The sequence below is a fragment of the Lynx rufus genome, unplaced genomic scaffold, assembly GCF_022079265.1.
Source record: "Lynx rufus isolate CCGP_SWC_20201006 ecotype Redwood Valley unplaced genomic scaffold, mLynRuf1.p SCAF_56, whole genome shotgun sequence".
NCBI lineage: Eukaryota > Metazoa > Chordata > Mammalia > Carnivora > Felidae > Lynx > Lynx rufus.
Window position 1 is genome coordinate 110,308 of NW_025814874.1, and position 22,757 is coordinate 133,064.

Sequence of the window (22,757 nt, forward strand, 5' to 3'; positions counted from 1 at the left end):
AGAATCTTAAACAAGCTGCACCATCAGCACAGAGCTTGACATGGGTCTTGATCCCACAACCTCTGGATCATGACCTGAGCTGAAATAAAAAGTCTGACATTCAACCAAGTGAGCCACTTGGGTGCCCCAGAATCCATTCATTTCAATCTTAGTTTTGACCACAAATAAAATTCTTTACCAAAGTTTTCCCTTCACAAACCTTCTACAATTTTTCTTTTTCACTCAGATTTTGTCCTAAGCCTTTTCTGTCTAAATAACCAGTCTCATTTTAGGACAAAATTACTTTTACCTCAACAAAAATGTAATCTCATTTCTTATATCTTTCTTACACATCTCTTACTTTCCTACATACAGAGTTGCTTTCCTTATTTCCATCGGTCTTACTGACATTTAGAAGAATTTTAACTCTTAGAAACCTTAGTCTCCAGTGAAAATTAAGTAGGAACCAATTGTGAACTGTCTGTTACACTAAGATTCTTTAGATGGCAAATTTATGAACACCTTCATAATTTCTAAAAACATGTTTTTTGTACACTCTTTCAATTAAGTATGAACTGTGTTTGTTAGCAGACCCAAGTACCTTTAGTTTCTCTGTATGAGGGAGCCAGAAACAGATAAGCCTATGTTTAGTAAATATTTCAGTACTTTATCTCATTTGGAAAAGAATTAGATATCTAATGAGTTCAACCCAATTTATCGTTTAACTTAGAAAAACTTTAAAGTTTTGGGTTGCCAAAGATTTTGAAAGGTATAAACTTTTTTATTTATTCAGACTACTTGTTCTTAACAATTAGGAAAACTTTGAGACAGACAAAATCAACCATCATTTTAAGTCATTTTTGTTGACAAATTGCAACTGATACAACATGATTTTAACTAATAAATTCAGGTAGAATAAAAGCTGATTATCTGTGTCATATTCCATGTTGATAACTCCAAAAGCATGTCTATTTTAATTAAACCAAAAACCTTGAATTAGCTTTTATTATTTTTAAATTTTTTTTTCAATTTTATTTATTTATTTTGAGAAAGAGAGAGAGAGAATCCCAAGCAGGGCTCCAACTCACGAACTGTGAGATCATGACCTGAGCCGAAGTCGCACGCTTAACCAACTGAGCCACCCAGGCGCCCCACCCTTGAATTAGCTTTAATACCAAATGTGTTGTGCCTGTGTCCACTAAAATTCAATTAATTTGTTCCCCACTGTCACTTTTTACTTGAGGCATCTGTGGGGAAATCTGAGGTAAGTGGTTTAAGTTTGGGGAGTCCCTGGATCCCTCCATGGGAATTTGGGAGGTGCTTTAGCTTGAACCTCACAGGAAGGGCCCAACAGCTCAGGGTGCTTTTTGCTTCTTGATAATGAAAGGAGGAGGAGGAGCAGACGCTGACGATGCCCCAGGCACCAAGGATGCCAGCTATGTGAGCGGGTGCCCACAGAGGTACAGAAATAGGGGGAGGGGGAGGGGGAGGCGGAGGTGCGAAGGTGCCACCAGAAAGGCCAGAGGCAGATTCAAAGTTTAGAGTAACATCCCTTTTTCTCTGTCTCTTGTCTGTCTCTCCTGAAAAACAGGGTTTTGTCTGGTTGCTTTTCAGCTCTCTGTACCTTTTATTTAAATTACGTCCTAATGGACCTTCTTTGGGAAGAGAAGGTGTATTCCCAATCTTCCTGGGCAAAGGTTCAGAAAGAACACACAAGACACACAACTATGATTGAATGAAGCCCAGAGTATCTCCGTTAGCATTTGTTCTTTCCTAAAACTTGGGGGCTTCACCAATTGAACTGAACACTTCCTAGTTTCTGGTTCCGCCCCCAAAATTGGAGTTTCACTAACTGAACCAAATGGCTTCCTTTTTTTTTTTAATTTTTTATTTATATTTTAGAGAGAAAGAGAGACAGAGTGCGAGCAGGGGAGGGGCAGAGAGAGACACAGAGAATTTGAAGCAGCCCTAGGCTCTGAGCTGTCAGCACAGAGCCCGACGCGGGGCCCAAACACACAAACCGTGAGATCATGACCCAAGCCGAAGTCGGACGCTCAACTGACTGAGCCACCCAGGCGCTCCCAAATGGCTTCCTAAGAGAACCAAACCAAGACCCCTTGTTTGGAGGCAACTGAATGGGAGGAAGGAACCCAAGAGAGTCATTTAGTGGCCATCTCATCTCTAAATGGTACATGGACCACCAAGCTGTGTTACAGTAAAAGACCACCTTCTTCTTAGTCATAGGTTCCTGCCTATATTCCTTTCACTTATTCAAAATTCAGTCCAGTGGGTTATTTGGTGGGATAGAAATGGAATTTCCCATTATACACACATTTAACATAACACAACCCCCTCCCCCTGCACACACACCAAAACAGATCTGTTCCAAATTCCAAATCAATTGACCATTATTCAAGTCCCTTTCAGTTTCTCCTGAAAGCTGTGACTTTCTAACGGGAAACAAAAAAACATGGACAATGAAACAAAAGCACCCAATGCTTCACAAATGAGAAACTTGCATCAGCAGGCACTCCGATGGACTTATCCGGTCCAGAAGTTTGTCAAGTCCCCCAAATGCTCCTTTCCTTTCCAGTCAAACCAAAAAGCGAAATTGGCAGCTAGTGTCGTTCGGGAATCAGCAGGGAGTTTCCCGGAGACAAAAATAGTCTCATCAGCTGTACGGACAGATCCCTCAGATTTCCTCCTGGAGACCAACTAGCCCTGAGAAGCTAAACTCCTGCGGTCCTCTAAGCTACAAGCCCAGGAAACTAAAAGGAAGCCGTGGCCCTCTGCTCTGCCTTAGGATTCCCTGGGGGGGGGGGGGGGGGGGGGGTGGGGGGGGTGGGCGGGGACCGGATGCCACGGGGGCATTGGTTCCTGAATGGCTTGCCAAAATTTGTTAGTGAATCCCAAATTTGGCTGCCCAGGGCTTGAAAAGTCAATGCTCAAGTGGCACCTGGCGGGCTCAGTTGGTAGAGCATGCAACTCTTAATCTCGGGGTTGTGATTTCAACACTACAACACTAACATTGGGCCTGGAGGCTAGTTAAAATTTTAAAAAGGAAGGAGAAAAGAAAAGAGAAAAGGAAAGAAAAGAAAAGCCAATACTCAAGAGATGAGTTTTGATTGGAAAGGAATATGAGCTTTCTTCAGGAGGCCAGCCACCTGGGGAGAAGGTGAACTCTTGTCCAAAGGCCAGCTAAGAGGTTCTGCCAGGGATTTTTAAAGGAATTTAGGGCAAGTAATCAGTAAAAGGAGTGCAGTGGTCCATAATATTTCTTGATTACGAGCAGCCCCGATGGTGCCAGCTGCAGATATTATTGCAGTGCTCAGAGGTTGTGCAAGGGGGTCTGGTTTCTGTTTCCTCACATGCAGAAGTGCTCTGCTCTTTCTAGGAAAGAATGCATGACATACAGATAAAGAAAGGTTAATCAGTCAGGCTAAGGGTGCTTGACAAATTTCAAAGACTACTAGCTTGGCTGGAGGGGCCAAGGCAGTTTCAAGAGTATGGGTAGTTGTTTCTTAGTCTTTTCACTTCCGTATGCTTGGTTGGACCACAGAGTATCTTCATCTCTCCTATGGCTCATTTAGGCATAATCATATATTGTATTATAATTTGCTTCCTTTGTACTCTTAGCCCTTGAACAACGCAGGGGTTAGAAGCGCCAACCTACACATAGATGAAAATCCACACATAACTTTTGACTCTGTTCGGGCTACTGTTGACTGGAAGCTTTGCTGATAACATAAAAGTCAATTAACACATATCTTATATGTTATATGTATTATATGTTGTATTCTTATAATTATATGTTGTATTTCTTATAATTAAGAAAATGTTATTAAGAAAATCATAAGAGAAAATACATTTACAGTACTAAACTGTATCAAAAACAATCTGGGTATAAGTGGACCCATGCAGTTCAAACCTGTGTTGTTCAAGGGTTAGCTGTACTTTATATAATCAGTAAGGTTGTCGTTGCCATGAGGACGGGAAATGTATTATATAAGTTTTTGGATCCAGGACAGAATCTAAATAAGTATAATACTTTTATGTCCATAACCATCAAAGAAAATCCTGTTTTATCCTATGTTTACAATAAAACTTGGGGAAATTTTTATTTAACCAAGTGCTTTTCAAAAATCTTCTGTGGTTCCCAAACTGCACGCATATAACAGGTGGTCCATCCTAAAAGAACCAATTGCTTTTAAAAATATTTTAAAAAAATTAAAAATATTTAAAAAAATATTTTAAAACTGTAAAATGTAATATTCATATAAGGGAGTGCATAAACACATGTGAAGATTCACAAATGGTTACACATCAATAAGCCTGGTGTTGCCGGGGTGGAAACTCCATCCCATAGTCCAAACAGGTTCTTCCTACTCACTGTGTACTCATAAGTTATGTAACATATTTTCTTTTGCTCAACCTTCTAAGACTCATCCACGTTGCTGTATCTTTCCTCTCGTTGAAATTGGTTAGTTTTTTTGGTTTTTTGTTTGTTTCTTTGTTTTGTTGTGACATAACCCTCAATTGGTTTATGCACTCTGCTGTTTACGGACATTTGGCTCATTTCCAACTTGGAACCATGAAGAACACTGAATGCCACAAGAACATTTTTGTACTTGTCTTCTGGCGAGGACGATATACAGCTAAGCCGGGAGTTGCTGGGTCATAAGCCGTATGCATCTTCAAATCCGCCAAGCGATGCCACTCCCTTTTCGGGTGCACCGACTTACACTCCCATACAGCATTCGAGTTTCCGCTACTCCACAGTTTTGCCAACTTTTTTTGTATGGTAAGACTTTAAAATTTTTGTCCATCAGGCGCAAATTCTAATGTTTTCTTAGGAAAGAAACCTTTCTAAGGAAAACAACAAAAAATCTGTCCCGCCTCCTTGGGATAGGGGGCGCCCGGCTACCGACGGGAGCAACCAACGAGCGGCGCGAGATAGAGCGGCCAGAGCTGGCGCCGCGAGAAGCCGGAAGCGGCGGGACGTCCGGCTGGGCGCCATCTCGCCGTGAGACAGCAGCAGCCGGAGCAGCGCGATGTTGTCGACGGCCGCGGGGTGCTGGGGACCCGGCAGAGACCTGGCGGTGGAGCCCCACAGCGCCGCCGGCCCTTTGGAGATGCGCTTTTCGCCCTACGCTTTCAACGGAGGGTAAAGACCAGAGAGCCGACCTTTCAATCCCCACCGCCTTCGCGCCTGCTGAAGCCTTGGGAGTCGCGGCCGAGCCCGCGTTCCCCGCCGACCGCAGGCCTCCCTCTCCATGGGTTGCGGAGGGGCAGCTTTGGCCTTAAGTGCTTCACCTTGCAGGCCGGTCACTTGTGCATAGCCTGCTCTTTGTTGCAGTGAGACAGAAGATAGAAACTGAAACCTGGGCTCTGCTACGAAAGAGGTTTAAAAATGGGCCTAACCTTCTCTTACGGCCTAAATAGGTTTCGCATGTCAAAGGCGAGGCGACAGGTTTAGCGCCTGATGTTAAAAAGTTAGGATTGGTTGGCCACTGTCGTTGGATGCACGGTCGTGTCTGCAGTTGATGATTCTAATCAAACAGCTTAATCGTTTTCTGTTGTTTTAAATGGAAGGCAGCGTTGGTTGACTAGACTTAGTTTCGTAGATGAGAGCTTGGTAAGAACCTGTTTGGACTGTGGGATGGAGTTTCCAGCCCCGGCAACACCAGGCTTATTGATGTGTAACCATTTGTGAATCTTCACATGTGCTTATGCACTCCCTTATATGAATATTATATTTTACAGTTTTAAAATATTTTTTTAAGTTAAGTTTAAGCTTAAGTTCAGGGGAAAAAAAGTCAGAAGAGGGACCCTTTAATATGTGTACTCTTGCATGTTACCTTCAAGTTGTGTTTTTAAAATTGGCTTTATCTTTAGTACTTTTCCTTCATTGTATGCTAAAAGCGTTACTAGCAATGTGGAAGGACCCTGCATTTAGGACTTGTTAACAATGAAGAGGTGTAAATTGAGGCAGTGGTTGTAGGTTACCAACTAAACTTTGTACACACACCCGATTTAAACAAACAGACGGTTCTTGGACATAACCATGTTAATTAATCATGTCTTTATGGCTTTGAAACTTTAATGCAGACTTTTGAAATATGTTGGAAAGAGAGTGGAAGTCTCCAATTTTAGCCTCGTTTCTGCCACCGAAGGACAGTGTGGTGTTTGAACAGTGTGGTGTTTCGACTTCTTGAGCCCAGATTTCATTCTCTTTCTTAGCTCGTCATAGTTTAGAGGGAGAATCCGTAGAAAAGCATTTTGTATACTGCAGGCAGTTCCCTTTTTTAATTCTCAGGATAACGGAGTGTTAGGTGGTATTAGCTCCATTTTTACAAATGAGCCAGGGCTCTTGTCATTGCTCTGGTCATAAAGCTGGTGTGCAGTTGAGCCAGGACTTGAATCCATAGCTCGTCGTTGGCCACTGATTTTATGTATGCTTTTACCATTGCACTTCTAAACGTTTTCTGTGATAACGAAGTAGTTACGTCCCAAGATGGGAGGCATGAGGCAGTTGTAAGAATGAGTCTCCAGTGTAGAGTACTCATTACTCTTTAACCCCTTGTAATCCAAATTTCAGCCATTACTGCTTTACACATTAGTAACTTGTGACCTTGTGATTATTAAGTTACCTTTCTTCAGTCTTCTTTTTCTGTAGCGCCTGTTGCTGCTGGCTCATGGGCAGCCTTTGCTTTGGCAGAACAAGGCTTAGTTCCATGTCCTTTTTCTACTGTCTCGTTAAATGCAGTTCAATCCCATTATTAGCACTCACATCTCATTTGCAGAAGGATAATTCCCAAATCTGTTTCTCTAGGTTTACCTCTCATGAGTTCCTCCTTTCTGGCTTCTTAAATGAAACATTTCTACTTGAATTTTTTCCTGTTAACAAAACTCAAGATACTAAAACAAAAAGCTAGCTAATTATTCCTCTCAGTTACCTTTCCTTCTTTATGCTCATAATTGTCATTGTGCTGCTCCACCAAGTTTAAAATCTTGGATGTCACAATTGCTCTTCCCACTTCTGTCGCATATTGGTAGTTAGAAAAACCATGTACAATTTGTGTGTTTCCTCAGTATCCCCACTTCTTCCAGTACCACTGCTGCCTTTTTACTGCATTAGTCTTTTTTTTTTAACACGCACCATATCTTTTGTTTGTTTTATTTCGAGAGAGCTTGCATGAGAGAGAGCACGAGGGGGCGTGGGGCAGACAGAGAATCGCCAGCAGGCTCCGTGATGTCAGCACAGAGCCCGACTCGGGGCCCAAACTCACGAACCCGCACGAACCTGAGCCAAAATCAAAAGTCTGACACTCAATCAACTGAGCCACCAGGCGCCCTTCTATTGCTATTGCAGTAGTCTTATTGGAGCAGTACTTTCATCCCCTTTCACGTACTATGTTATTGTCACTGTTGCTTCTTTTTTTTATTAAAATTTTTTTTTTAATGTTTTACTTATTTTTGAGAGAGTGTGAGCAGGGGAAGGTCAGAGAGAGAGGGAGACACAGAATCTGAAGCAGGCTCCAGGCTCTCAGCTCTCAGCACAGAGCCTCATGTGGGGCTTGAACCCACTGATTGAGAGATCATGACCTGAGCTGAAGTCGCACGCTTCACCAGCTAAGCCACCAAGGCGCCCCTGTCACAGTGGCTTCTTAAAACTTCACTCCACTTTGCAAATGTAACTGTTCTCATTCCAAAATCTTTAGTTTGGCATTTGGGATTTTCTCAAGTCAGACCCATGTTCCTCACATAAGCCTTACGTTCCTCCACTAGTTCACACAGAACACCTTAGTAAGTTGTTTGGATGTTTATTTGTATTATTACCTGTTTCCCTTTATTCATTGTCCACGTTACCTGAAATGCCATCCTTTTGTACTTCAGAACTTCAGTGCAGATCCCACCTCAGTAAAAATAATGGATAACATTTTCTCAGTGCTTATGTTCTGTGAGGTACTGTGCTAGGTGCTTTATGTGATCTGTGTCATTTGACTCAGTCATCCTGTAACACAGGAACTGTTACTACCAACAACTCGAACTTGGATAATTTGTCTGAGGTCACAGAGCTAGGAAGTGGCAAGGACAGGTCTCCAGTAACTCCAGAGCCCAGGTTCTCAGTGGTCACAATCTACTGCCTCATATATCTATGCCATAGCGATCATAGCTAACACTAGAGGACCAGTTATGTTTCAGGTACTAGTAAAAGGGCTTTGTAATTATTAACTTAATTCTTGCGGAATCCTAGTTACTGTTACGATCTCTGATCTATATGAGGACATTGATGCCTTGGGAAGTTGAACAGCTTACCCACAGTCTCATATCTAATAAGTGAGAGATGCAGAATTAGAACTGGACAGACTGCTTTGGGAGTTCATGCTCTAGCCTCTTCAGTAAACTGAATCATAAATCATACAGCCACGAAAGAAAAGTTTGTTCTTTGTTCATTCATTTCTAACAGATATTTGGGTGTCCACTGAGTGGTAGATACTAAATAAGGACTTGGATAAAAAATGAAAAGCATTAAGTCCTTTGAGCTCAGAGAGCTTTTGGTGTGGCACCACTGTCTACACCTGATCCTCATGGCCCTGTTTTGTGATATCAGTACCTTGCACAAGTAGTTATTTAATTTTTTGATGATGTTATGATAATTCAGTGGTTTTTCTGTTACCTTCTGCGAAGTGACCTACGCTTTCACTTAGGCTTGTGTTGTTTTTTAGGGAGTACTTAAATTTTTTTTCCTAGACGACTTATAGCCAGGGATCCTTTCCCACTGATCTTTCAACTTTCTTCTGAGTCCTGCTCTTGCTCAAGTCTAGTGGGGTTTGTCCAATATGTGCTATGAAGAGCTCTCCTCTAGAGAGGTAGTATTACCATCCCAAAGTATTCACTAATTTTTGTGTCCCTCCCCCCAGGACTGTATTGGCAATCGCTGGAGAAGATTTTTCAATTGTGGCTTCTGACACTCGATTGAGTGAAGGATATTCAATTCACACCAGGGACAGCCCCAAGTGTTACAGACTGTAAGTAAATATTTCTAAGGACATACTTCCTGGCACCTTGTGATGATTTATTGCTGTAAGAGATTCCACTTCTAAACAGTTTGTTTCATGAGTTTTTAGATTGCCTGTTTGGAGCTTAGTTTGCATTTTTGTTAGAAAACAGTTTTCTAAATTAGTATTCCCTAATATGATATGCAGTGTTTTAAAAAAAATTTTTAATGTTTGTTTACTATTGAGAGAGAGACAGTATGAGCAGGGAGGAGCAGAAGGAGAGAGGGAGACACAGAAACTGAGGCAGGCTCCAGGCTATGAGCTGTCAGCACAGAGCCGGACGTGAGGCTCAAACTCACAGATTGCGAGATTATGACCTGAACCGATGTCGGACACTTAACCGACTAAGCCACCCGGGTGCCCCCACATCGCTTTTATTATTAGCATTTTACCATAATGCTTTATTTATTTATAAAATATCTATAAAATATTTATAATATTGTAAATATTTTATCACATAGCTTTGTATTTTTCTATCTGTTAATCCATTACATGTTTTTTAAATCTCCCACTTTTTTTTTAACCTGAAATGTTTAATTTAGCCATATCCTAAGCAGTTATATCTGAGCCACTGTCTTAAGGACCAGGTATATTTTTTCTAAAACATAAAAGTGAAGTCATATGCACTGATGACCAATAGTTTGTATTTGACATTTTTGGGAACTGTTACAGTTGGTTAATTCCTAAATTAGGCCACAAGAGCCTTTTAAACCTGAATTGTAACAGGAATGGATTGATGGGATTTGGGTACCTTGGACAGGGCCTTGTGCTATAAGAAGTAGGTAAAGAGGACTCTGGCTTCTTTCCTGGGTCCAGGGCTAGTGCACACCCTACCTAAAGAACAATCAATACCGGTTTTCATCTTCCCAGTTCTCTTCCTGTATTCTTCTTCCATCTTTTGATATTTAATTCATAGTGCATCCATGCTATCTTTTTTCTTCTAAGATGTTTTATAATTTGAAAGTAGTAAATGTCACAGATAAAATTTAAGAACATAACTTTACAAATACCATTCTCTTGCAAGGTTCTGTTCATCTTTGTAATGTTCTGTTTTAGTGTGTGTGCTACTGAAGGGAATACCTGGTTTGTTTGTTTTTTTTTTTCCTTTTTATGCAGTACTTTAGGTATATAGATAGATACAACATTAGTGATTTCATATGTCTCCCTGTCATCCGTCTTTAGCCTTAAATCATACATAGAGCTAAAACTGCGTGTCTGCACTTAATCCCATACCCTGTGGGCTGACTTAGAGCCAAACTTGCCTCTTGCCCACCTGTTTGAGACTCTACATTTAACTTTATTCTTTGCATGCAAACACCCCTTCCTTTGATATATGTGAAGATTTGGGAAAAGCATCTTGAAGCTCTAAGATTTTGTCCTACCCTATTGGTATTATTAACCCATCTTGTTAGTAAAGGCAGTATAGCTTTATGGGAGCTTGGAGCTCTTTAACTGAGTGCAGTGAGGTTGATTGTAGGGATAGATCAGGAAATGTTGATGCCCCCAGAGGTGTCATTGGTCCCTCTAGTTGGACAGATATGGTTTGTATGAATCCCTCATAAATATCTGAAAGGAAGAGTTTATCATGTGATTTCTTCTATGTTTCTTGATGAGACTGGTGTAGGTTTCCTTATAGATTGATATTAAGATTTAGGAATTTTTGAGACCTGGTTGAATTTGTATGGATAAACCAAAATTGAATCACTTCCCCAGTGGTGGGCATTAAATTGTTTTTTGTTTGTTTTGTTTTGGAGAGCCATTAACATAATATGTAACTTCACAAGAAAGCCTATACTTCACAAGTAAGCCTATAGTATATCTTTGCAAACTTATGTGAGTAGATTGATGGGATGAATTTATAGCAATGGAATTATTGCATAAAAGTGACGTTCACCTAAATTTTTACTGGATACTGCCAAATGGCCCTTCTAAAAAGTTAAATTGATGTATATTTTTGCCCAGTTATTAAGAGTACCCATTTTCGGTGCCTGGGTGGCTCAGTTGGTTGGGCATGCGACTTTGGCTCAGGTCATAATCTCACAGTTTGTGGGTTCAAGCTCCACATCCAGCTGTCTGCTGTCGGCACAGAGACTGCTTCAGATCCTCTGTCTCCCTCTTTCTCTGCCCCTTGCCTGCATTGTCTCTCTCTCAAAAATAAACATTAAAAACAGGGGGGAGTACCCATTTTCCACAACCCCTCACCAGCATTAGGCCTTATTAACAGGTTGAAATCATCACCTGTGTAGATTTGGATTTGTGAATGACATGAAGGCTCTTTTCATACATTTATGGTGACTTGCGTCTTTCTTTATATGACTCCTATAACTTTACCAATCTTTCCATTGCGAGGTTTTTTTTAAATTGAGATATAATTGACATGTAACAGTGGTTTCAGGTGTACAACATGATTACATATTTGTGTATGTTGCACCACCATAAGTCCAGTTAACATCTGTCCCCATATTTATTACAGAATCTTTTCTTGTCTTGAGAACTTTTAAGATCTATTCTCAGCAACTTTAAAATATTCAGTACAATGTTGGGCGCCTGGGTGGCTCAGTCAGTTAAGCATCTGACCCTTGATTTCTGCTCTGGTCATGATCTCACGATTTGTCAGTTTGAGCACTGACCGTGTGAAGCCTGCTTGGGATTCTCTTTCTTCTCCTCTCTCTGCTCTTCTCCTGATCTCTCTCTCTCTCAAAATAAATAAACTTTTAAAAAAGTTAAAAAAATTCAATGCAATGTTATTAACTATAGTCACCATGCTGTACATTATATCCCATGATGCACTGTGTTAATGCTTTTGATGTTTGTAGGAGCCATTTTATTTCATTTTTTAAGTGTTTATTTATTTTGAGAGAGCGAGAGAGCAAGTGCGCGCAAGCAGGGAAGAGGCAGAGGGAGGGAGAGAGAATCCCAGACACACTCCACACCGGCAGTGCAGAGCCCCATGTGGGGTTTCATCCAAACAACCGTGAAATCATGACCTGAGCTGAAATCAAGAGTTGAATGCTAACCGACTGAGCCACCTAGGTGCCCCTGTAGGAACCCTTTTAGATAAAGGAAGTTAATATAAGACTTTGGTCATATCTACTACAATTTTTTTTTTTTTTTTTACTTTATCATTGTTCTCTATAAAAGTTTTAATTTGACGAAATTTATGAAATTTTTCTGTGAAAGCATTGGGTTGTATCATATTTAAATAGGTGGCTGTCAACCCAAGATTGTATCACCTATGTCTTCTTTAGGCCATTCATACTTTAATTTTTCTGGAAGTCTTTGATTCACCTGTAATTTATTTAGGTATGAAATGATGACACTGCCCTCCCCGCGCAACAAAGGTCTAACTAGTCCTGTTACCATTTGGTGAATAACGGGAATAGGGGTTTTATATTTAAAATTGCTGAAGACATGTTTTACTTTACTATCTAACCAGCCCAGTTTCCTGAAATGTGCTCTTTACAGAACAGACAAAACAGTCATTGGATGCAGCGGGTTTCATGGAGACTGTCTTACCCTGACAAAGATTATTGAAGCAAGACTAAAGGTAGATACTTTTGTTACGTGTCTGCACTTTAGAAAGTTAGTAATGATTTATTAGATTGTCACTCAGAATAGCTGGAGAAGCTCTAAGTTAGCAGGTGAAACCATAACCTGTTCTAGAAGTGAAATGATACTGTTAATGAAATGATAGCCACATTAAAGTAGCGTATTGTGAAACTGCAGGGTATTTAAAATCTCTGTGCAGTATAAAGGCTTCTCTACCCTTATGGAGATAGCCTGGTCAGGGTTTCTTCTGAAGATAATCTTCCTTCAAAAACAAAAATTCTGTGGAGGAGTCAAGCTTTTAGACAGGTGCTTGGTTTGGAACACCATCAACTGACATGCTCTCCCTCGTTCAAGCATTGGACTCTTAGTTGACAGGATGCACGGGCAGGAATAGAAATAGATAAGTCAGGAGTTTGGATGAGAGGCACAACCTAAGCTGTCGCCACCTAACACCTTAGTAGGCTTTAGTTGACAGCCAGCTGAGGAAGTTTGGGCGTAGAATAGATGGGGGCGGAAGAGCTGAAAAGGGTGATGAGGAGGAAGTGAGGAATGAGGCAAACCAGCCTGTTCTGCAGTTTGTAAAGGGGCTGACACTGTCACTGCCTCCATGTCTTCTGTGCGAGATGGGGAGGTGTGAGGAATAGAGGAGTACTGACTCTTAATAAAAGTAAAGGCACGTCTTGATTTTTATTATGGCCCGTGTATATTAAACAGCATGTAACAAATAATTTCAAGGAGAGTAGGATAGGAGTAATTTAAACCATATTAAAATGGATTTTATCTGTAATAATAACCAGTAAATACAAACTCTTCTTAGCTGGCAAAAATGCAGGGCTGGTGTAGGATTTAATTTTTTAGGTTATGTGTCATAATTTTATGTAGTTGGTAAGGCCAACCTGGTACATGAAGAAGTTACCAGAGGTGGTCACGTTCTATGTTTGCCTATTAGTGAATAACACTTGAAATTGTATACGCTTATGAATGATGTCCTAGGTATTGGAGTATGTAGTAAATTTAACAGATACCTGTTTTGGAATAATTTCAAAATTGTTCAGTAAAATACAGAAATGATTTCATTTGGTATTGATCAATTGTTAATACTTATTTAAATTCTTTACATTGAAAGTTTTATTGATTTACATTTATTGACATATTTATTCGATTCCTGGTGCATATTTTGCAGATGGAACTTACAGTACAAAAGTACACAGACCAGCAGAATAGTGTTGTGTTAACAAAGTATAACAAGGAGTAGGGAATTCAACTTAATTACACAATCCTTGAAATTTCTCTTTCATGTGTTATTACATAAATGATGCAGTGATTATACTGTTGATGCTTGATTTTGAAATGAAGATTTTTTTTCTAATCTTCCGTATTTAGCTATTGTTATTTTGGTCTGTGTTCTTAGGTAAATCTTTGGAGATGTTTGCTATGTGGCTGATAAATTGGTGAACTCATTTTATGTTTGAAATTTTTGTAGAATTTCTCTATTGGATAATTTAGGATTCCCTAAGAGTAAATAAATCTAGGATTCAAAATCACTAAAAGGTTTGTTTTGGATACTTCTGGTCTCCACTATAGACGCTTTAAGGAGCAGGACCGCTTCCCTGTACTAGAATCATGCAGAGTAAGGGTCCTGCCCTCATGTCTTCTGTTCTCATAGATACCTCCTTTGCAAAGAGAAGGACTTCTATCTGGGTCTGATCAAAGGTCAGCGAATTTTACCTGTCAAGGGCCAGATAGTAATTATTTTCAGCTTTATGGGCCATTTGATATCTGTGGTAACTATCAGCTCTGCTGTTGTAATGCACGAGGATGTATAGATAATATGTAATGAAAAAATATGTTTTAATAGAGCTTTATTTGCAGAAACAGTTGTTGGGCTGGATTTTGTCCATGGACTATACAGTTTGCTGACCCTGGTCTAGAGGCAGAGTAAAGGAGAGCTGGATTTAAAACACCCTCCCAGGTCACTGTATAAACATATTATGTGTACATTTGCTCTTGAATTAGCAGTTCCTGAGATATGGATGGCATGGAGAATAGAGTCTTTAAATCAGACAACTGAGGAAAATTTAGCATTCTTTCCCTTAATTTTTATAGCCCCCAAAATGGCATGATACAATAAATTATTATTTTGTCTTAGTATGTTTGTGTGTTCTTGAAAGAAATAGACATCGTTTCACCAAGATTTGCATTCATCCTTTAATTTACAGTTCCTTGTTCACGTCTGTAATATATTCTGCCTCTCCGTGCCTGTTACTTTCATTAATAATTGCAGATGTATAAGCATTCCAATAACAAGACCATGACTACGGGGGCGATTGCTGCAATGTTGTCTACAATCCTCTATTCAAGGCGCTTCTTTCCATACTATGTTTACAACATCATCGGGGGACTGGATGAAGAAGGTAGAATTCTCGTTCTGGAAAATGAAGGGGGGTGGCATTTTTTAGATATGTATGTTTCCCTCTAGAGTTGAAAAGAATAATAAATAGCATCTTGCCCAACACTTTTATTTTCTGTTAATTAAAGCAATAAGGAACTGAAGCTTAAAGGGGAATAAAGAGATGATCCAAAGACACACCACAGGTTGTGTACTAAAACTCTAATAATGACTGTTAGGCATGCTGTTCCTTTACTGAATATCTTGCAGGAGTTCAGTAGTAGATAATTAGCATTTTAATCCTGTGGAAAAAATCTGACTTGGAGGAGCTTGACCTTATGATTCTACATAACAAATGTATTTGACTTAAGTTGTTAAAACTGATGCCTTAAAAGAAATGTATGCATTTCCAACAGTGTTTTCAGAACATTCTGAAACACCTCTTTGATTTTCTGTCAGTCAGACCAGGAGGGCCTAAGAAAATCAGTCTCGTTACTTGACACGTCCATCCTGTTTTTGATCTAAAGCTGTATTACGCAGCAGGGACACGGATGGTTTTCACCAGGTTTCATTTGGATTGACTTTCGGTTGCTTCCAACGACCAGATGCTATACTATCTCTCAGGACAGATCTGTGCCACCATTTACAGTAGTCCATTGAAGAAAGAAGTTCTAGAGATGTTTGGCTGAGAACAACGTATTGAAATCTCTCTACAGAGAGGAAAACTTTCTGGATAGTAGGGAGTTGGGCTCCTCTCCTACCCTCCCCACTTTTCCTCCTGTCCCTTCTGTTCCATGGGCTCTTCCTTTGTTTTCCCTCTGTCTTAACAGCTGCCCACATAAATGGCCCCCGAGAGCACTCTGGTCATTTTACCCACCATGGTTTAGATGTAGACAAATTAGGGTGACAATTTATTTCGAGTCTTTCAGCCTTCCTTGAAAGTAAGACAGAACATAAAGCATAGAAACAGCCAATAAAAATTCATTACCCTTAACAAGTTAAATTCTAGCCACAGATTAGCTTGCCTAGCCCAGCTTGCTGGACACTTTTTTTTCCACCTAAATTATGTCTGACTTGAATGTCAGATCAATAAATTCAGGTTTTAGCAACATTAGTCATAGCTATCATTGAATTTTAGCATGCCAGACAATGTCCTTTGAGTTTCACTGAGAGTCAGAGGCTAATTTGGGAACACTTACATCTACTGAAGGGCAAAGCTAAGGTTTGGGTTGGATCTGTTTCTCGAGTTCAAAGCCCTGTTCTCTGATGTTTTGGTCAGGCATTTCTGTCTTTTATAATCTTGTCTGCTTTGATTGTCCTTTAAATTTATTTTCACTTCTTAGAGGAATTTGTGTAGCAAAGCAGTCTTTTTTGTCTGTTCCCCCAAGACACTTCAGCTTTTACCGTGCTTTCCTGTTTTCTTGGTTTATTTCCTTGCTTTGGTGGTGTGTATCTCTCAAGAGATTTCTGGAAAAAGAAATCCGGAGAACTTGTTTTGAGACTTTGCTTTTATTCTGGTGTTCTGCAATTTTATAGTGATACCCTTTGTACAAGATCTTTTCCCTATTTGTGTCTTCTCCTGTTCACTTCCCCACTGTCTCGACAATCACCTGGATTGTGATCTTCTATTTTATTAGAATTCTTCCCTGGCATATTGTCCATCCCTTTGTCTTTTTCTTCTCGGAAGATTTCCTCAGGTTTAGATTTTATCCTGTACTACATTCTTACTTCTGCTGTCATTAATTTCCAAGAACTTTTCCAATTCTCTGGCTTCCTTATTTTTTTCCTCTAAGTATGTTCTCATTAGATGTACTCCCCTTGATATTTTCCTGTGATCTCCGCATTTTATCGGATTAATTTTTTTTCATTTTATTTTTGACTTCTGTTTTCTATGTTGGAGGCTTCCTTCAAATTTCCGTTGATTTTTGGCCATTCATTCTTATTGAAGAATGGTAGGCCAAAATCTGAGTAAAGGGTGGTATTGGCCTGACAGTTTTCCATTTACTGCCCTGTACCCAGACTGCACATGTGCCAGGTGTCCCCAAGTCCAGGGTATCTGGGACCTTGTTTCCAGTTTTTCTTTTTTGTGGAGGTGGAGACTTGGAGAGCAGTATTCTTTATTGAGACCTTTAGGGTAGTTGGGTCATTGGCTGTCCTTCAGGACACTGGGGTCAACGGCTAAATTAGGAAGGTGGGATCAATAGTTACCCTTCAGGACACTGGATCGAACAGCTGCCCTTCAGGATAGCCAGGTGAGTAGCTGTCTTCTTGGACCTCTGTGCCTTTAACTCTCTAGTTGCAGTCATACTTTAAAAAATTTTCCACCCAAAAGTAATAATGGCTTTAGTTTTTCTGTAACAAAAACAATAGTAGTTGCAGAAGTTTCAAATAGTACTGGAAGAGACAAAAATGAAAGTAGTTACCACCTCAAAGCCTATATTTAGAGTTAATTACAATTAAACTTCCAGTAAACCCGCTTACAGGTATCTTGGTAGTCATACATGTTTGTGCACTTTACAAGTAGAATATGGTGTAGCATAAAATGGAGATCATTTTATGCTAGTGAATAAAGATGCGTAATGACTCAGTGACTTACATAGGGTACAGCTACACTGCAGTTTGCCTCCCAGTCCTCTGCAGGTCATTTAGGTGGTTTCCAGTTTCCTTAATCTAAGCGATGTGATGAATGTCTTTGTACATACAGTTTTGTATACTTTTTTTTTCTTTTTTTTAAATTTTATTTTTTTAAACTTACATCCAAATTAGCATATATTTGTATACTTTTTCAACCATGCGTACTTCCCTGGAAAACATTCTCGGAAGTTGTGTGTCTGGGTCAGAGGATATATATTTTTGGCATTTTGATGCCATCACTAGTTTGCCCTTCGGAAAAGACCACCAGTGGACCCTCCTGGCAGCAGGGGCATGAGTACCTGGGGTTCTTTGGGCATCCTTACTACTCTTAAAGATCTTTACCCAATAAATATTTTATTATTTTAATTTATATGTCATTTTTGTGTGCTGAAGTTGGGCATTTATTTGTGTTGTTTGATCTTTGCTTTTCTTCTTTGGAGACTGACCTGTGTATTAACCTTTGCTTATTTCCTTATTTGCAGGTTAGTCTTTTTAAAAAATTATTTATAAGCATGCCATCTAACTGTGTCAACTCTGTAATATCCGTGGTGGTGGATGCCTCCCAAGAATGTTCTTCGTCTCTTACATTTTGGGGGTTGTCTACCTATGCAGCATTTTCTGAAGTTCGTATGGTCCAATCTGTTGGTCTTTTCTTTGTGGCATTGAGTGTCCTACTTTGTTAGACTCCCCCATCCAAGGTTTCCTTTCTAGCACTTGTTTTGACTTTATTTTTTTACATTGAAGCCATGGTGCTTTTTTAAAGAATTATTTTGCTGAGGAAAAGCACTCTACAGATAAGATTCATGCCATTCTGCTCTTGTGTCACAAAAGTCTCTTTTGCCTTTGCTAAGTGGGAAGGTCTTTGAAGCTCTGGTCTTCGACTTATTCTGCTCTTGTTTTTCTCAACTCCGTGGCGTATGGTTTTTCTGAAATTGGTTCTGCCTTTAGTTGAAATTTTTGGGCCTCGTTTTACTTGTGGCCTGTTGGCCTCCTGAGAGAGATTGTTGTTCTTTTTTGGCTTTGTATTTCCTGTCCCTTTCTTTGTGTGTTGAAGTTAGTGAACTGCCCACTGTGATCTCAATCTTGTCCCAAGCTTGCTTCCAACAAAAACACTTAACCTGGGGGTCTCCTGAGTGACTTCAGCACCTTACATGCTGCCTTCTCAGCAGAGAATTGTAAGTAATTGTGCAACAGAAAAACTACACAGAGCTACGGGTGGCAGACGTCCATGGGTAGGAAGAAGACTGTCCTTATCCCTCATCTCCCAGGTGAGCTACTGAGGTGCTTCAGTTCTGGCGTAATGTGTTTTAGAGATCAGTTATATCACTTTAAAGTCATACCTCGTCAAATGATCCATGATTTTTCACACCCAAAACACAGGGAATTTTTCGTTTTTTTTATTTGACAGAGTGTGCACTGGTGAGCAGGGGAGAGGAGAGGCAGAGAGAGAGGGAGGGAGGGAGGGAGGGAGGGAGGGAGGGAGAATCTCAAGCAGGCCGCACGATCATCATGGAGCCCGATGCAGGGCTTGATCCCATGAGCCTGGGATCATGACCTGAGAGCTGAAACCAAGAGTCAGACACTCAGCTAACTGAGCCACCCAGGCACCCCCCAAACACAGCTGTTTTTAAAAGGCCTTAAAAAAAATTACGGTGACACGTGTGCTTTGTAACAGATTCAGTACTTAAGCATATGAGTGATTCCCTTCTTTTCTTGCCTTCAGTCGCACGAAGATAACTACAGTTTTCAGTTTATCTTGCCATACTTGTTTGTGTGCTTATACAAATATGTTATATGCTTTTTTTTATTGCTTTTTTTATGCCTATAATAGGAAATAGGATTCTGTTATACACATTATAGAGTTATTCATTTTACATTGTCTTGTGGTTATGTCCCCAGTCCCATCTTCCTCTTCCATACCGGTTTTTGCTAATGGATTTTAGGTTGCTTAGAAATTTTTGCTCTTTTAAGAGAGACAGGATAAGCCTTCTTATGGGTATATCCTGTTCTACAAGTTAGATTGTTACTGGGTCATTGGGTGCATGCTTTATATTTTGATAGATTCTCTTGCCAGATTGCTCTTTAAAAAGGCATAGCAATGGGGCGCCTGGGTGGTGCAGTCGGTTGAGCGTCCGACTTCAGCCAGGTCACGATCTCGAGGTCCGTGAGTTCGAGCCCCGTGTCAGGCTCTGGGCTGACAGCTCAGAGCCTGGAGCCTGTTTCCGATTCTGTGTCTCCCTCTCTCTCTGCCCCTCCCCCGTTCATGCTCTGTCTCTCTCTGTCCCAAAAATAAATAAAAAACGTTGAAAAAAAAATTAAAAAAATAAAAATAAAAAGGCATAGCAATTTATGCACGCTTCAGGAGAGCCTGAGAGGCCCATTTATCCTTACACTGATAGTACTCTGCAACTGTTGTTAAGAATGGGTACATTCAGGGGCGCCTGGGTCCCTCAGTCGGTTAAGCATCCTACTTCAGCTCAAGTCATGATCTTGTGGTTTGTGAGTTCGAGCCCCGCATTGGGCTCAGAGCCTGGAACCTGCTTCGGATTCCGTGTCTCCCTCTCTGTCTGCCCCTCCCCCTCTTGCACTCTGTGTCTGTCTCTCAAAAATAAATATATATATATATATATAAAAAGAATGGGTACATTCAAACTCTGGTGTTGTGTTTTGTTTGCAAAAGCGATTCTTAACTCTGGTAGTACGAAGCAATGTTTATGTTTTAGGCAGAACTAACTTTTTGCATGTGGCATTTGTGTTTTTCTGAAAATTTTCCTGTATTAAATCAGTTTTTTTATGGTGTTGATGCTAAAGGTGCTTACTGTTTAAAAACACACGGTAAGTTTTCCTTGTGACTGTTCACATTCAACAGTAGTAGAATTTTAAACTCAGGTCTATGCTAGAACGACAATAGCATTTTTTAGGAATGTGGTGAGGAGCTTGGTGCAGAACTCAGAGCAGGACTGTGACTGCTAACCAGTGTGCCTGTGAGACCACATACATATTGGGATCCACTGGGTGGTAATTGGCGATGTCAGCTTGACGAGAGCCTGAAGCTCCAGGTGTCAAACACGCCATAAGGAGACCAGAGTGGGCAGGTGTACCTCTGACTCCCTTGTGAGTGGAGGCGAGCAGACTGCTGGGTTAACAGTGAATGTGGCTGAAATTTTAGCTAAGTTCATAGTCCGTTTTGTGTCCCACTTTGTGTCCCACTGGATCTATTTTTACCGTGATTTGGGATGGTAGTCAGGATGCATCCTTATGGAAACTGTCTTATTCTTTCAGGGAAGGGAGCTGTGTACAGCTTTGACCCAGTAGGGTCCTACCAGAGAGACTCCTTCAAGGCCGGAGGCTCAGCAAGTGCCATGCTACAGCCCCTGCTCGACAACCAGGTAAGGAGACTGCATCCATGTTGCTGTGACGTTAACACAAAGTGCCTTCCTCTGAGTTCTCCTATTCACCGGCTCAGGAGAGTGGAGAAATCAAGGGTTTCTTGTGCATCGCTGTTGTTTTCGGTGGGCTGATTTGCCCTACCCAGACCTTCTTGTCTCTCTGTGTTCTGCTGGCTCTCTTGTGGCCTCTCGCCTACTCTGTAGTGTCTTCCCCTGACACCGTGACTTCCAGGTCTCCTGTGTCTACAACGGTCGACCATGTTTTCAGTTCTCCTCTTGCCACCTTACCTGAAGCACTTGCAAATATCTTTTTCCCCATATTCACCATTTGTTTGTCACCTGATTTTATATTCTAACTTCCAAGTACATTTTTAATTTGCCCCCTTTCCTTTACCGCTGCCTGAAATCAGGCCTGCATTTCCCATCATCCTTTCTGCCGCCAAGCTTACTTCTTTGTGTTTCTGAAATATGTGTGTACAGTTACTCGTGCATATTACTTACCTTCCTCATCACCTGTCACTCCGCTTCCACCTAGACCTTTGGTGTGGTGTGTCTGTCCTGTCACCAGGCCTTTGGGCATAGCACACCCTGGATCTGGAGTGTTACTCCTCTCTGACTCTGGTTTATCCTTCACACTCTGTACCCAAGTGTGTCTTCTGACAAAGCCTCTCTCTTCAGGGAGACTTAGTTATGGCTGCTAGGGATTCTCGTGGCTCTTTTTTTTCTTAGTGGTAGCACATTGTAAAATGGTACTCTGGTTTCGTATGTCCACTTCTCTAGGTGATGCGTGCTTCTCAGGAGCAGCAGCTTTGTCTCAGTGAACATTTGTCAGGTTTTAGGAATGTATAATTTAGCCAGGTCTGGAAGCATTTCAGTTAAGAGATATTTTAAATGTATGTGATGTATTCATGATGAATCCTTAGATACGTGAAGGCACTGGGGAGGCTTGAACCACCTTTGTACTGTCACGTGATGCCTCATTCAAGTTTCCTGTCCCACCAGGTTGGTTTTAAGAACATGCAGAATGTGGAGCATGTCCCACTGTCCTTGGACAGAGCCATGCGGCTTGTGAAAGATGTCTTCATTTCAGCGGCAGAGAGGGACGTGTACACTGGGGATGCACTCAAAATCTGCATCGTGACCAAGGAGGGCATCAGGGAGGAGACCGTTCCCCTGAGGAAGGATTGATTTGTGTGCTGTTATCATTAATCACTTCACAACTGGTTAATTTTGTATCTTGGAACTATTGGACTGATGTATTAAATAAAACCTGAAGTAATTATTCTAAGCAGGACAGATCTAGAAAGCATAATTTCGTTTTCCTTTCCTTTTCTTCATTCTTCTCATATTTTTCTGTCTTCCAGAGCTATTTTTGTATTTTAATTATTTTTTTTTAATTAAAAAAAAAAAGTTTTTTAAGTAAGCTCTATGTCCAGCATGGGGCTTAAGCTCACAACCCCAAGATCAAGAGTTGTACGTTTCCCCGACTGAGCCAGACAGGTGCCCTTATTTTTGTATTTTAAAGATGAAAAAACAAACAGGTCATGTCACTTTTTCCTTATATTTATGAGCAAGAAATTAATCTGGAAAAGATGACTGTTTTGATCAGCTTATCATTGCGTGATGGCCAGCCTGTCTTATGCAGAGGGTTTTTGGAATTGATTATAAAGTCCACACAGCTTTCTTTAAAGGGTAGATTACCTTTAAACCACTGCTTTTGTCAGTTTTATTAATGAATGTAAAGGGAAATGGAAG

The 22,757-nt window shown here is 40.6% G+C and overlaps 1 protein-coding gene across 1 annotated transcript; it reads left to right on the forward strand.

Moving 5' to 3' along the window:
- The first annotated feature begins 4,995 nt into the window (after positions 1-4,995).
- On the forward strand, positions 4,996-22,290 carry PSMB1 (proteasome 20S subunit beta 1). The gene is made up of 6 exons (XM_047101082.1): positions 4,996-5,143; positions 8,904-9,011; positions 12,507-12,588; positions 14,875-15,004; positions 20,896-21,002; positions 22,005-22,290. Exons 1-6 carry the CDS (start codon positions 5,031-5,033, stop codon positions 22,188-22,190), a joined length of 726 nt encoding a protein of 241 aa, XP_046957038.1. The 5' UTR covers positions 4,996-5,030; the 3' UTR covers positions 22,191-22,290.
- Positions 22,291-22,757: the final 467 nt, after the last annotated feature.

What these genes read in the sequence shown, in the direction of transcription:
- PSMB1 (XM_047101082.1), top strand. Translation starts at nt 5,031, where the DNA reads ATGTTGTCGACGGCCGCGGGGTGCTGGGGACCCGGCAGAGACCTGGCG. An exon ending in TTATTGAAGCAAGACTAAAG is followed by an intron (nt 12,589 to 14,874) that starts GTAGATACTTTT and finishes TAATAATTGCAG; the next exon opens with ATGTATAAGCATTCCAATAA. An exon ending in CGGGGGACTGGATGAAGAAG is followed by an intron (nt 15,005 to 20,895) that starts GTAGAATTCTCG and finishes TTATTCTTTCAG; the next exon opens with GGAAGGGAGCTGTGTACAGC.